Genomic DNA, 14,333 nt, shown 5'->3' with positions numbered 1-14,333 from the left:
AAAAATAAATTTTCAATTTAAGCATAAAACTATTTAGAATACAAAATAGAAACTAAAATTAATAATCATAATAATTTAAAAATGAACCACCTTCAAGCTCTTCCTCCTCGAATTGGAGTTCTTCAGAATGTTGATCTTCAAACTGGTAATCCAAAGCAAACGGGGAAGGAGTTGAGGAAAAAATGAAAAGGAGGAAGAAGGGGACGCACAGATGAAATGGGGAAGGAGAAGAAGAAAGTCTGAAATTGGGGGAGAAATGAAAGCACGGTTGAAATGGGAAAGAGAGGGGTTTAAATATGGGTACTTAGTTTGCGTCCGTTAAAACCGACGCAAACGTCTGACACTTTTTTTGAAATTCACATAGCGTCGCTTTAATGAAACTCGCGTCGCTTTAATGAAACTAGCGTCGCTTTAAACCGACACAAACTTCTAACACTTTTTGAAATTCACATAGCGTCGCTTTAATGAAACTTGCGTCGCTTTAATGAAACTAGCGTCGCTTTTAACCGACGCCAACTTCTGACACACTTTTTGAAATTCACATAGCGTCGCTTTAATGACACTAGCGTCGGTTAAAACCGACACTAAGTCTCTCCATCCATTCAAACAAGCGGGAAATTTCCCGCCTAATATTTCAAATACTATAATTTTATATATATTAATTTTATAACCCTAAAAAATACTATAATAATTATATATATTAATGTAACAATTTTATACGCCTAAAAACTATAATAATTATATATATATATATATATATTAAATTAAATTTTAAAAATTGGTGACCGTTGGATCAGTTTCAATATACATACCATTCAATTTCTTTAAGTGTTATACATACAAAATAAATAAATTTAAATCTACTTAATAAATATATATATATATACACACACCATTGAACTTGATGGGATACAAATTCTATGGAACTTTTTGATGGTTATAAAACGAAAAACTAATTTAAATCAATATGTCGCTTAAAAGCGACACTGGGTTTCAAAATATTTAAAAAAACTAATTTAAAGCGACATTGGATTTCAAAATATTTAAAAAAATAATTTAGTGTCGGTTATAAGCGACACTCATATAAGGGTAGGTTTTTGGGTGTGCAAAGCACCATTTTTGCACAAGTCAAACCACCTGGTTTTTTCTTCTAAAAAAGAAAACATATATTCCGTATAATACCTCCTGGTCCCAAAATAAGATCTCTTCAATTAATTGGAAGGATACTTCTGAGAATTTGTATTACACAAGAGCAAAAAAATAATAAAAGTTGAGGGCCATATTTGTGCACTATACAGCACACACACTCCACACTCTGTCCATCAATTGATAGTGAAATTAGTTTGACGGTTGAGATCGTTGAAATTAGTTTCGGAGAATTCATATCCCATCAAAACAATAGATTGACTAACACTTAGAGTTTATTTATACTTTCATTAAGTATAACATAAGATTTTGTGGTATCCACTTGTGTAAATATTTTAATTTGAAGATCGAATTCATTCATTCTATTCATAAAGGGTCAATGAGTGTAGCTGTAAAAAATCATCAAAATCGGAGTTAAAATAACCGTTAAATCGTGATTTTTCGTTTATAACCGTCGAAAAGCTTTGTCCCGTTACTTGATCTCTGAATGTTTGTTTTTTGTGATTTTTTGCTGATGTGATCTCGAAGCATATGCAAACAAGTTTGACGGTTGGGATCATTGAAATTAGTTTCGGAGAATTCGTATCCCATCAAAACAATAGATTGACTAACACTTAGAGTTTATTTATACTTTCATTAAGTATAACATAAGATTTTGTGGTATCCACTTGTGTAAATATTTTAAATTGAAGATCGAATTCATTCATTCTATTCATATTGGGTCAAGGAATGTAGCTGTAAAAAATCATCAAAATCGGAGTTAAAATAACCGTTAAATCGTGATTTTTCGTTTATAACCGTCGAAAAGCTTTGTCCCGTTACTTGATCTCTGAATGTTTGTTTTTTGTGATTTTTTGCTGATGTGATCTTGAAGCATATGCAAACAAGTTTGACGGTTGGGATCGTTGAAATTAGTTTCGGAGAATTTGTATCCCATCAAAACAATAGATTGACTAATACTTAGAGTTTATTTATACTTTCATTAAGTATAACATAAGATTTTGTGGTATCTACTTGTGTAAATATTTTAATTTGAAGATCGAATTCATTCATTGTATTCATATAGGGTCAAGGAGTGTAGCTGTAAAAAATCATCAAAATCGGAGTTAAAATAACCGTTAAATCGTGATTTTTCGTTTATAACCGTCGAAAAGCTTTGTCCCGTTACTTGATCTCTGAATGTTTGTTTTTTGTGATTTTTTGCTGACGTGATCTCGAAGCATATGCAAACAAGTTTGACGGTTGGGATCGTTGAAATTAGTTTCGGAGAATTCATATCGCATCAAAACAATAGATTGACTAACACTTAGAGTTTATTTATACTTTCATTAAGTATAACATAAGATTTTGTGGTATCCACTTGTGTAAATATTTTAAATTGAAGATCGAATTCATTCATTCTATTCATATAGGGTCAAGGAATGTAGCTGTAAAAAATCATCAAAATCGGAGTTAAAATAACCGTTAAATCGTGATTTTTCGTTTATAACCGTCGAAAAGCTTTGTCCCGTTACTTGATCTCTGAATGTTTGTTTTTTGTGATTTTTTGCTGATGTGATCTCGAAGCATATGCAAACAAGTTTGACGATTGGGATTGTTGAAATTAGTTTCGGAGAATTTGTATCCCATCAAAACAATAGATTGACTAACACTTAGAGTTTATTTATACTTTCATTAAGTATAACATAAGATTTTGTGGTATCCACTTGTGTAAATATTTTAATTTGAAGATCGAATCCATTCATTGTATTCATATAGGGTCAGGAGTGTAGCTGTAAAAAAATCATCAAAATCGGAGTTAAAATAACCGTTAAATCGTGATTTTTCGTTTATAATTGTCGAAATTAGTTTCATAGAATTCGTATCCAATCAAGTTCAATGGTGTGTGTGTGTGTATATATATATATTAAGTAGATTTAAATTTATTTATTTTGTATGTATAACACTTAAGAAATTGAATCGTATGTATATTTAAGCCAATCCAATGATCACCAATTTTTTAAAATTTAATTTAATATATATATATATATATATAATTATTATAGTTTTTAGGGATATAAAATTTAATTTAATATATATATAATTTAATATATATATATATATATATATATATATACACACACACTTTATGTCGCTTAAAAGCGACACTAGTATTTAAAAATTATTAAAATAATGTTTACGTCGGTTTAAAAGCGACACTAGTATTTAAAAATTATTAAAATATATGTTTACGTCGGTTTAAAAGCGACATAAACATTTAATAACGCTTATAAGCGACAGTAAATCCGACGTCATGTTCAGTTAGTGTCGCAACTGCCTAATCCGCTACTATATTAGATTAAAGCGACACCACCCTCCGATACTATAGCCCCCTTTTGTAGTAGTGAAAGATCACTTCCTTTGAGTAGGAGAGCTAATCCCCCTCCTATCACATTTTGTGACACCTTTTACAAGTGTGGCTGTGAAGGCTATAGTTCTTAGTGGATTGATTATGTGCAATACTCTAAGATTTAGCTTTTGCTTCAGGGTTTTTTTTTCTTCAGTTTGGGGCGATGTCCTCCTTCCAAGAGGTAGTGGTGTGGTGACTGGTGTTTTGCTGTTGGAGGTTAGGGTTTACTGTTGTTTTTTCTTTTAATTCCTACATAACTAAATTTGTGCGGACCATTATTTTTGTCTTGGGTTGTAACTCTCATTTTTGGACATGTCTTCTATTTTCTATATTACTTTGTTTGTGTAGTGTTTTATGTTTAATGAAGTTTTATTTCGATAAAAAAAAATAAGAGAGTAGGAGAGCTAATTTGTATTGTTAAGCTTGAGCTTGAACTTGAAGCCTTCGACTTCACCCAAAGTCAGGATAGAAAACCCAAAATCACAAACAAGAGAGATTAACAGTATAAGCTACTTAATACATGATGTATGAACATTTTTTTGTTTCAACTCGGTGAACGGTTCGGTTTTTCGAACTCACATCTGATTAACAATCTCTAAAAAGCTCTAGAAACTTATTCTTTATCTTTTTGGGAGTTTTCAAATAGGTATAATGCACTCATTTGTATTAAGAAAAAAAGAAAAAGAAAAAGAATGAAACGGTTTATGATCATGACCATTATTTTAGTACGTTTGTTGCATCGGACTATCTCGGACTGAATTAGCTTCAGAGACTAAGCTGGACTGATTTAGACTAGACTAAGCTGGACTGACTTAGTGAAGCATTTGGTGCAGTGTCGGACTAAAAAACATAATAATTAACAAATCTTAATATTATATTATTTACTCTACATATATTAATATTATATTATTTAATTTATATTAGTATACTCCATTTTTTTTTTTTTTCATAACAATTCTCCATTTTTCTATTCTCTCCCTCCCCATCTTTCTTCTCCGTCCAAGGCAGTCCAGTCCCCAGATCATCCCAATCGCCATCCAAACCCATAAATAGAATCTTGGCCTCCCTCTACCACAACCCGTAGAAGCAGTCCAGCAGAAACATGGCGGCGACTGATTCTTCTCCAGGAGCAGATTGGTGGAGTTATGAGTGAAGGACCAAAATACCCACAACGAATCGAATGAGGAGAGATTGAATACAAAAGTTGTCTGGCGAAGCATTGCAGGTTTGTTAGATCTGTGTTTGAAAATGGTTTTGGAAGAGCAAGATTGGGAGTCGATGAAGCCGAGGAATTAAGCAGAAAAGTGTTACCTCTCGACAACGAGCTCGGCAATAAAGCATCTCGGGGATGGGCGAATCTGAGGTCTTGTGATTGTGGGTTCAGGGCGAGGGGGCAGAGGGTGGTGGCCGTCTGGTGGTGTAAAAGGGAGAGCGGGAACAATGTGGTTGACGTCTCGTGAAACAGAGAGCAGAGAGGGGTCTTAGCTAGTCCCATGGTTTCCAAGGACTCTTGTTAAGAATCTTTAGCGATGTCCTTAGTCTAGGTTAATCCCAGCTAGTCTCATTAACATTAGTCCCGTGCAACAACAAACACAGGACTAGACTAATAGTTAGTCCAGTCCCACTTATGAAGGCAAACAAACGCCCCCTTAGAGTGTTAATAATAATTTAGTTTATTTTTAATATTTTCAAAAACAGCAAAAGGATAATGCTATACTTCCTAACTTTAAACTCAACCAACACAAGGCGAATACAGATGCAAATGCGTTCATGGGCATGTTGTATACATGTTAGCGAAGATATCTCTTATGACATACGAGTTATGGCTTCCCTTGATGCCGCTGTATTTGAGTTTACCCTCGACAAGGTAACAAAGAATCGGTTTTAATCTTCTCTTTACAAAGACGATTGTGATTCTATTCGATGTGAGAACTTTCATAATCAAACAGTCATATCGAAAATTTTCTACTAACATCTTAATTATGAAATTATGTTACATGTTATTCCAACACTTTCCGACAGTGGTCAACAAAACTACATATTAATGTTTGTTAATGCAGAATCAAAGGTATAGATTGATTCTACACACCTTTTTGTGCAGACAAATTGTCCACGAAACATTAATCTTCATTTATATTGCCTCTCTCCTCATAAAAAATATACTAAGTAGCTTTGACCAAAATTTGGACAAATTTAACTAGCAGACCGGCATGCTTTTACACTGGCATTTTCCGTTTCTAACAAAGCAATATTTATGCAAGTATCCATCACAGTAGTGAAGATAAGTGTTATTCTTATATTTTACGTGAGTTCGAATCATATCAATTATCTAATCTAACAAATATATTATTTGTTAAAAAATAATGTTTAGGTTTCTGCTGCCAACAAAATGGTAAAAATATGGGCTACTGCCTTAACATGAAAATATTATTGCATTCCTCGTGTAAACTGAACGTCAAAGACTCAGTTTTTCCCGACAAATTACACAAAAATAGTTACTTAAAAATATCGAATGAAGAAAAGGTGGGTAAAAATGTCATACTGAAATTAAGAATTTTTATCTGAGCTAACTTGTGGTTATTGGCTACTTATGACCCCTAAATTTCATAACTCCAATATATATTTAATTTTAGACGCTGCTGCTGTCATTGAAAGGATTAAAAACACTGACTTACAACCTGTGCTTCTTTTGTATATCGTGTGACTATTCGTAGTTTTTCTTCCTTCTTTCATTTGTCATCCTCCTCTTATATCTTGGGTGCGACACTATTGTGTGTAATAAAATGTCAAACTTTGACAGAAATTGACAAAACGAGTATAACCAGACGAAATTATCAAATGAAGGTTTTTTTTCACCGAGATTATAACTCTTGTTGAAAAGTCTGGTGGGTAATGAATGCCCACAGTATATTAGCAGAAGTCTTCAGCATGGGCATAAGTTTTCAATGCCCATGCAAAGTAAAAGTTGAATATGTAAATACATAGAAATTGTATTGTCAAAGGAAGTGTCGTAAGTTTCAATATGCAGTTAATGCATCAGGTTGGAGTTGCTCTATAAATAGAGCACTCCGTATGTTTTCAAGTTACAGAAAATATAAGAAGAAGAGAACGAGAGAAAAATATCAGTAACATCATCTATTTCTCTGCCTTTTATTTGTTATCCTCTTATGCTATAGTTTTAGTGTGACATTTTACATCTACCTTGCACCTACTATTAAAAAAGTTATTCCTCTAACTTTGACCTTTTTATAACAACTCTATTGTTATAAAATTTTCTCACATGATGTTCCAATAAATAACGCATTGTAATTTACAAAAAAAAAAATTTAGATGGACCATGCAATGTATTATTAGATCAAAACACAGTAAAAGGATACATTTCTGTAAGAAGATAGACCTGTTCTCTGTAAATAATTTTTTGGGTTAATTTCTGTTTGCTACTTGAAGTTCCGTTAAGTTTTTCGTTACAACTCCTGTTAACTGATGACGTGATGTTCACGTGAATACTGATTGGACGGATATTAAAAAAATAAAATAATAAAAACTAAAAAAAGTTAAAAAATAAAATAAAACTTTGTCTTCCTCCTCCCTCTTCCCCCCGCACCCCACTTCCCTCTGTAAAATCCCCAAAACCATGTTTAGGCCTAAACCCACCTCTAGATTTGTCCTATGCACCCTCACCCTCCTACTCCTACTCCATTTCCCAACCTCCGTTTCCGCCATTTCTGCTTCTATGAAGCTTCAGTTCAAATCCACAGCCACCCACAACGCCGACTGGGTACTGAGTCTGTTCAGAGTCGTCGATCGGAGTTCCAGATCGAACACCGAGACCCACCTCACCACCGTTGGATCTGAAAAATTGCGTTCTGAGGCGTCTATCTGAGGTCCAGATCGAACACACAGACCCACCAACGACGCCGTATCCTCCCGTTCTCGCTCTTCCATTCTTTGCCACTGCTCCTCCTAACGTCGGAGCCGGAATCGCTCCTGACGATGCTGCTTTTCTGTCTTCGGTTTTGCCTGCGACGGGGTTTTGGGGTTCTGAGGATTTGATGTGCAACACAATGGAGCTCTTGACGGTGCTGGAAAGCTGAAGCTGGGACTCGACAAGTCGAAGAGGGAGGAGCCTCAAGAAGTTCCCGAGCCACCACAGGCTGCGGAAAGAAGCGGACCAGATATTCATGAAGATGAAGGAGACGGGTCTAATTCCGAATGTGGTGGCAATGCCTGACGGGCTATGCAAAGATGCATTGGTCCAGGAGGCCATGAAGCTTTTTGGGTCGATGCGCGAAAAGGGTAATATTCCTGAGGTTGTTATATAGACTGCTGTGGTTGATGGGTTTTGCAAAGCACAGAAGTTCGATGATGCTAAGAGGATTTTCAGGAAGATGCAGAGCAATGGGATTATTCCTAATGCTTTTCCGTCTTCGGTACTGCTTTTAGTTCTAGACATGGTTTTGGGGATTTTACAGAGGGCAGTGGGTTTTTGGGAAATGCAGTGGGGGTAGGAGAGTGCAGGGGAAAAGGGTGGAGGAAGACAAAGTTTTATTTTTTATTTTTAGTTTTTATTATCTTATTATTTTATTTTTTAATATCTACGTGACATCCTATTATTATTCACGTAGACGTCACGTTATCAATTAACAGAAGTTTTAATAGAAATCTTAATAAAGGTATGAAACTGTTCTAAATTTAAGACTTAAGGTATGATTCTGGGATGAGAAAAGATGTTTTGAAAACCACAAAACTTTTAAAATAATAAACAGAGATTAACCTAATTTTTTTATCCTTTTTCCACCGAGAAATGAGAAAGGCCACTGTTTCTTTTATTGTCATTTAGCACTTAGCACAGTGATGACTCAGAGACAGAGAGAGAACGAGAGCAACAACGATCCGACGTAATAAAGAAGCATTTGGTTAGGGTTTAAGGGTTATCGGGACATGGGCTCCTAGTAAACAGCAATACTTATAGAATAGAAGGGGGAAGGTTTTGATTTTTTGATTTCCCAATTTCCACTAAATAATTCTTTATTTTTTTTTAGTTTTTTTTTTTTTCACATTTTTTGTTTTGCTTGTAAAACACTTATGCACTCAACTTTATTTTCAAGCGTATCTTCTAGGTTTTCATTCCTCAAAATAAAATGTTATTTAAAATTTCGGTTTTGTCATTAATATAAGAAAATTACAATTTACGCACTAATCAATGTTTTGTATTTATCCATAAAATTAGGTTAAGACAATCATTAAGGGATGGCCTAGTGATGAGAGCCGAATTTCCGCTTTGTAATTTACACGTCACGTCTTGAGTTTAATTTCTGACGTTGATGAATCGTACGATGATGATTAAGAAAAGGTTAAATGTTTTTATCTTTTTTGTCTCCAAAATAATAGACAGTTGCAATGAAATTGCTAGCTGATTTTTTTTGAAAAAAAAATTAATTGGATTAAGACAGCGCATTTTAAGTTTTTTTCAGTATAATTACAAATAGACGACAACATGTTTAGGGTTAGTTAAATTAGAACATGGCTTGAATACAAAAGAAAAATAATAGAAATTTTCTTCAAAAACTTTACGTACCACCTCAATAAATGTTGCCAACCCTCTCTCCCCTCTCCTTTGTTCTCTCATTGGTAAGGGGCGATACTAGTGTATCAGTATTTGCCAGGCGCCGTTTCTCCATCTCTCTCCCCCTCCCTCTCTCTCAATGTCCAAGTTTTCTCTCTCTACGATGAGTGCTACTACTCCCTGAACACAATTGTCACACACCCTCTCTCTCTCTCTCTGTCTCTCCCTCTCTCTCAACAAGAAAGGAAAAAATGGTGGGTTTTTCTCACCGACCCTAAATTCTCCAACTTCAATTCATAGCTCTCTGTGTTTGTGTTGGGAAACTAATTAAATTTTCTTTCCATTTTTTTAAAATTTATTTGTGTTCATAGTTTGGTCCTGCAAATCTTCTTCCCCACTGGCTGGAGGTCCTGCTGACTGAGAAATTCTTCAACGCTTGCATAATTCACGAGGAGGCAAAGAAGAACGAGAAGAACGTCTACTGTCTGGACTGTTGCATCAGCCTCTGCCCTCACTGCCTCAACCCCCATACCTCTCACCGACTTTTGCAGGTAATAATTCTTCAAATTTTGAATTTTCCTTCAAAATTTCACTGCTTAAATAATAATTACCCTCAATAGCTTTGATTTTTCATGCTTAATTTCTTCTTTTTTTTGTTGAGAATTTTCAGATAAGGAGGTATGTGTACAACGATGTCATAAGGTTGGATGATGCTGCCAAGTTATTCGACTGTTCTTCTATTCAAGTGAGAATAAATTTCCCTACTTTTCAGCTTAATTTAACTTTCTGGGTTTCTTTATTTCTTCAAGAAGATCATCATCCACTATATATACATAATATGTATGGATTTGATTGGTTCACAAGTTGTCATCTCAAAAAAAGTAAATGGAAAAAAAGTTGGGGTCTTTATGCCCAAAAGGCAAAAGTTTTTAGTTTCTTTTCTGCTTGCTGAAAAATTGGACTATACTTTGCTCAATAGGTTTTGAAACAACAGACCAACCATGTTTGAGTTCAATTCTGATTCCAAAAAATCCCTTTTTTTTTCCTGATATTCTGTGTGTTTGTGAGCATATTCTCAAAGGGCCACACTTTCTCTCTCTACAGTCATACATAACCAACAGTGCAAAAGTGGTATTTTTAAACCAGAGGCCAACAAAGAATTGCAGAGGCTCCGGCAACGTCTGCAGCACCTGCGACAGAAACCTGCAAGACCCATATCTCTTCTGCTCCCTCCACTGCAAGGTTTTGTCACCCAACAATTTTTCAATTATTTTCTCTCGGGTCTTTCTGATTTCTCATTCTTTCTCAATTTTCTCAGAAACCCTTTTCGATTTTCCAGTTTATCTCTCGTGGGTCTCTCTCATTTTTCCTTTTTTTCAGATTGATCACGTTATAAGAACAGAAGGTGGCCTTTCCAAGTATCTCCGCGAGTGCAAGTTCATGGCTTTACCTGAATCCGGTTTAGACGACGGTCTGATGACACCTGACTCGGTTCTCAAACCGGCCGGTTCAACCCGAACCTCGTCTGGGTCTTATGGGTGTGGCGAGGTGAGTTGTTTGGCCTTGGCCTGCACTGCCACGACCGAAATTGTGAGGAAAAAGAGAAGTAACATGTCCGCATATCCGGCTGCTTGTCGACCGGTTTTTTTACCCGTGTCGGAAATCTCAGCCCGGTTGATGAACCGGAGGAAGGGGACTCCACACCGGGCGCCACTGTATTGAGTTTGTGCATGAAATTGGGCAGCTGATAGGATGAGTAAGTAAAATCATTTGCAGAGCGATTTTAGGGGCATGGATATGTAAACCTTTGGGAGGTTGGTATACACTCTTTTGGCTTGGGGAGGGAGTCTTCTACACGACCGTCACAAATTATTAAACAGATGACACTTAATTATGGTTAATTTTTTGGTGCCATTTTTCTTGTTGATTGGTGAGGTGATAACTTTGAAGTAAAATCTCTCCCAATTTTGTGGTGGGGCTTGTATTTCCTCTCTGCTGTATTGATTATGTTAATGTCACACCGTTGGACGTGTCTCTCTTTTGCTTCTTTTTACAGAGTAATGATGAATAGTGACACTGTGTTGCAGTGTGTAATGGTGGAACAGTTGCTATTATTGGTGGTAAAAGTTTAAAGCAAGAGAAATGTCACGGAGATTAAATTTTTTTAAATTAAATTTATGAACTAAATGATGTATGATTTGAGTATTAATTAAAGGTCGATAACGTGTTTGTTTCTTATTGGTGACATATCATTTGGTTTAAAAAATTTGGTCTCGCTAGCATTACTCTTAGAGAGTAATGTTAATTGAATCTAACTTTTTATATTAAATTTGTAAATTATATAATGTGTCATCAAGAGAGAATAAACATGTTAATTAAATATTTTAATCATCAATAATAACATCTTGCAAATGTTTATATTTAATTTTTGGTTTTTTTTGGCATATTTTGAGGGGCCACATGTAAATTTTGCATATTTTTGTGAGCATTTTAGGCTGCTAAAGTTACTTAAATCAGGACTAATTAACCTTTGGTAACTAGTTGTATTTGTGAAGGTCTCAAAGTTTGGAATAAATGTGTTTCATACTTAAACCATGATTACAACGACGTCGCTCTGTGTGACACTTATGGGTGCCTCGCACATGTATTTCTATGTGCGAAACGGAAGTTACTTCAATTAACAGAGAAAGAAAAGTAAAAAAAAATTTTGGTTGATTTCTGAATTTTTTTTTTTTTTGAAAAATGTTAATTATCTTCTCATTTGTTTTTTCTTATGTACTTTTTTTATTCATTGTATGCCATGTAACTTCCACTCTCAATTGAAACTAGGTTTTTTTTTCACATTTTTGAACCAACGATATATACACCAAGAAAGAGGAGGTGAGTTTAGTTTTACAATGAACTAGTAATAATGTGGTTCATATTCATCTTTGGCAAAAATCGAACCAAAAACATATCACTTAAGTTACAAGTGGTGAGGAATATCACTAAAGTGTAGTACTAAGTGGTAATTGAAAGTAGGTATTTAATTAGCCTAAAAATCGACAATTCATTTTCCTTTCATAGCCTTATAAATCAGTTATTGTTATAAACTTCTTATTGAAGTGTGATTGCGTAAATCTTAAATTATATTTGATTATAGTTATGTTTCCCTATTAGGACTTGTATTCCTTGGAGGAGAAGGATTTCTTCTCTCCTTTATTACTATAAATAAAGGCATTGCGTAGGGAGAATAACACATCCTTTATGCAACCCTACAAACACATATCTCTCTCTATATTTTCTCTATGCCGCCGACCACCCTCTCATTGTCAGTTAAATATAGGCCACAACACGCTCTTACCACTGCGCTTAGGAATCTGACGTGGAAGTTTTATGCATCAAAGCAGTTCACCAATATCATCAAGCAATCAGGTTTTTTCAAAATAATGGTTTTTATCTCGATATTTTTGTAGTCTTGATAGCATGAACATTTACCATAATGCATGACCCAACTTTACGTTTTTCGAATTTTAAATTCTACATAAATTGTGTATGCATTATATCCATAATTGCTGAATATATGATTTGATATTACCAAGAATTGCATCAAATAAATATCCATGCATTAAACTATTTGAATACATATGCATTGAACTAATTGAAAAAAAATTAAAACATGATTCTTCTAGGGTTCTTCGAACCCAAGACCCGAGCCAACCCTATGGAGCCTGAAGCTCCACCTCTATGAATGAACCAAAACGACGCCATCCCTAGTGTCATCCCAAAATCTAGAAAATCCCCCCTCATCGTCACGAGCCACGACCTTGCCGTCTTCTTTTCTGGGCAACTACGACCTGAAGTCGTGTTTTTGGGCTACTTTCATCATCTTGGATGACGACTGAACAGAAATCTAGAAGAATTCCTTCAAATTTTTTTTCGAATCTTTGGTTCTAAATTCCTCGATCGAGAAACCTTTTCTCTGTCACTTGGATTTGTTCCCCGTCGAACTCATGGACTTGCACCATGGTTTTCAACCTAGAACTCAACCACTCGTAGCGGTGGTGCCGGTCTCTTTCTCAGGCGAAGCTACCCAACACATGTTGGGGTGTTCTGGACACCAAAACCCGAAGCCCATATTGGGTTAGCCTGCAAAAAAAAAAAAAAAAAGAAATTTTCTTTTAACTTGGCTTCCATGAAGCAGCCCAACACCACGGGTCGGCCCAACTCGTGACACCAGCCCAAGGGCTATGGTATCCCACATGCACGCTTTGCACGAGATCCTAGCCCCGTGCTGGTGCATCCGTGTTCCCGCATGCACACAATCCCAGCTTACAGCTGGTGCATCGGTGCACTTGTGTTGCGCTACATCTGATCAGTGCCCATATAGCCTCTGTTTTGAACCCTATTTTTGCAGCCGTTTGCTACTACAAGTCTCGCAACCTAATTCTTTTTGACCTGATCAGCCCGTGTCCACCACAACCTATTTTTGGGCTTGGGCTACTCGACACAAATTTGCTCAACCCATCCTTGGGCTTTGGCCTTGGGCCCCGAGCTTAATTTTTTATTTTTTTAGACAATTTGAGTTTTATAATTTTTCACCCACACATCAATTTTGGTCTGAAATCGAAATAATTAATTTAATAATAATAATAATAGACCTTGAAGATCTATTTGCATATTTCCTTGTTGCATATTTCTGTATATATATTTGTGCTTATTTGCAGGAACATATGAACCTAAAGTTCATAATTATTTCGAAACCTGAAGTTTCTAGAAACATGCCTTATTTGAAAACCTAAAGTTTTCCTTAAAAAACATCACCAATGAAAACGCAAAGCTTTTTCATGTAAATTTAAACCAATACATGTCTATTAGAACTTGAATGTTCTACTTTTATGTGAATGGATTGATTTTTTTTCTTTCTCCATTACACTAACTACATCTTGTCCATTTATTTTGTGATAGGAACATGTCGAATTTGAACAAACTCGACTTCACCGCTTTGGAGGTCTCTTGAAGAAACTACCTCAAGTGGGTCCAAGATGTGAAGCTCTACCTCACCGCAAAGAATTTGTGTCCCACCATTGAAGATGAGACGAACAACTCGGTTGGCAAACCTGAGAAAGCCACTGCCATGTTGACATCTTCATCCTCGAGCACTCTAGGTTGCTTTGGTTGATCGTTTTGATCACCAAAATGACATCTTCTTGCCTAAAGCAAGACATGACTGGCAGTATTTGTGCTTCCAAG

The 14,333-nt window shown here is 35.5% G+C and overlaps 1 protein-coding gene across 1 annotated transcript; it reads left to right on the top strand.

Annotated features, from left to right (window-relative positions):
• Window positions 1–7,722: 7,722 nt before the first annotated feature.
• LOC137734266 (protein RGF1 INDUCIBLE TRANSCRIPTION FACTOR 1) lies at window positions 7,723–11,195 on the top strand. Its single transcript, XM_068473561.1, has 6 exons — window positions 7,723–7,845; window positions 7,891–7,965; window positions 9,473–9,652; window positions 9,772–9,846; window positions 10,206–10,343; window positions 10,482–11,195. Exons 1-6 carry the CDS (start codon window positions 7,723–7,725, stop codon window positions 10,821–10,823), a joined length of 933 nt encoding a protein of 310 aa, XP_068329662.1. The 3' UTR covers window positions 10,824–11,195.
• Window positions 11,196–14,333: the final 3,138 nt, after the last annotated feature.

This window comes from Pyrus communis, chromosome 5 (genome assembly GCF_963583255.1).
Source record: "Pyrus communis chromosome 5, drPyrComm1.1, whole genome shotgun sequence".
Lineage (NCBI taxonomy): Eukaryota > Viridiplantae > Streptophyta > Magnoliopsida > Rosales > Rosaceae > Pyrus > Pyrus communis.
This window is presented reverse-complemented; position numbering and strand designations above follow the sequence as displayed.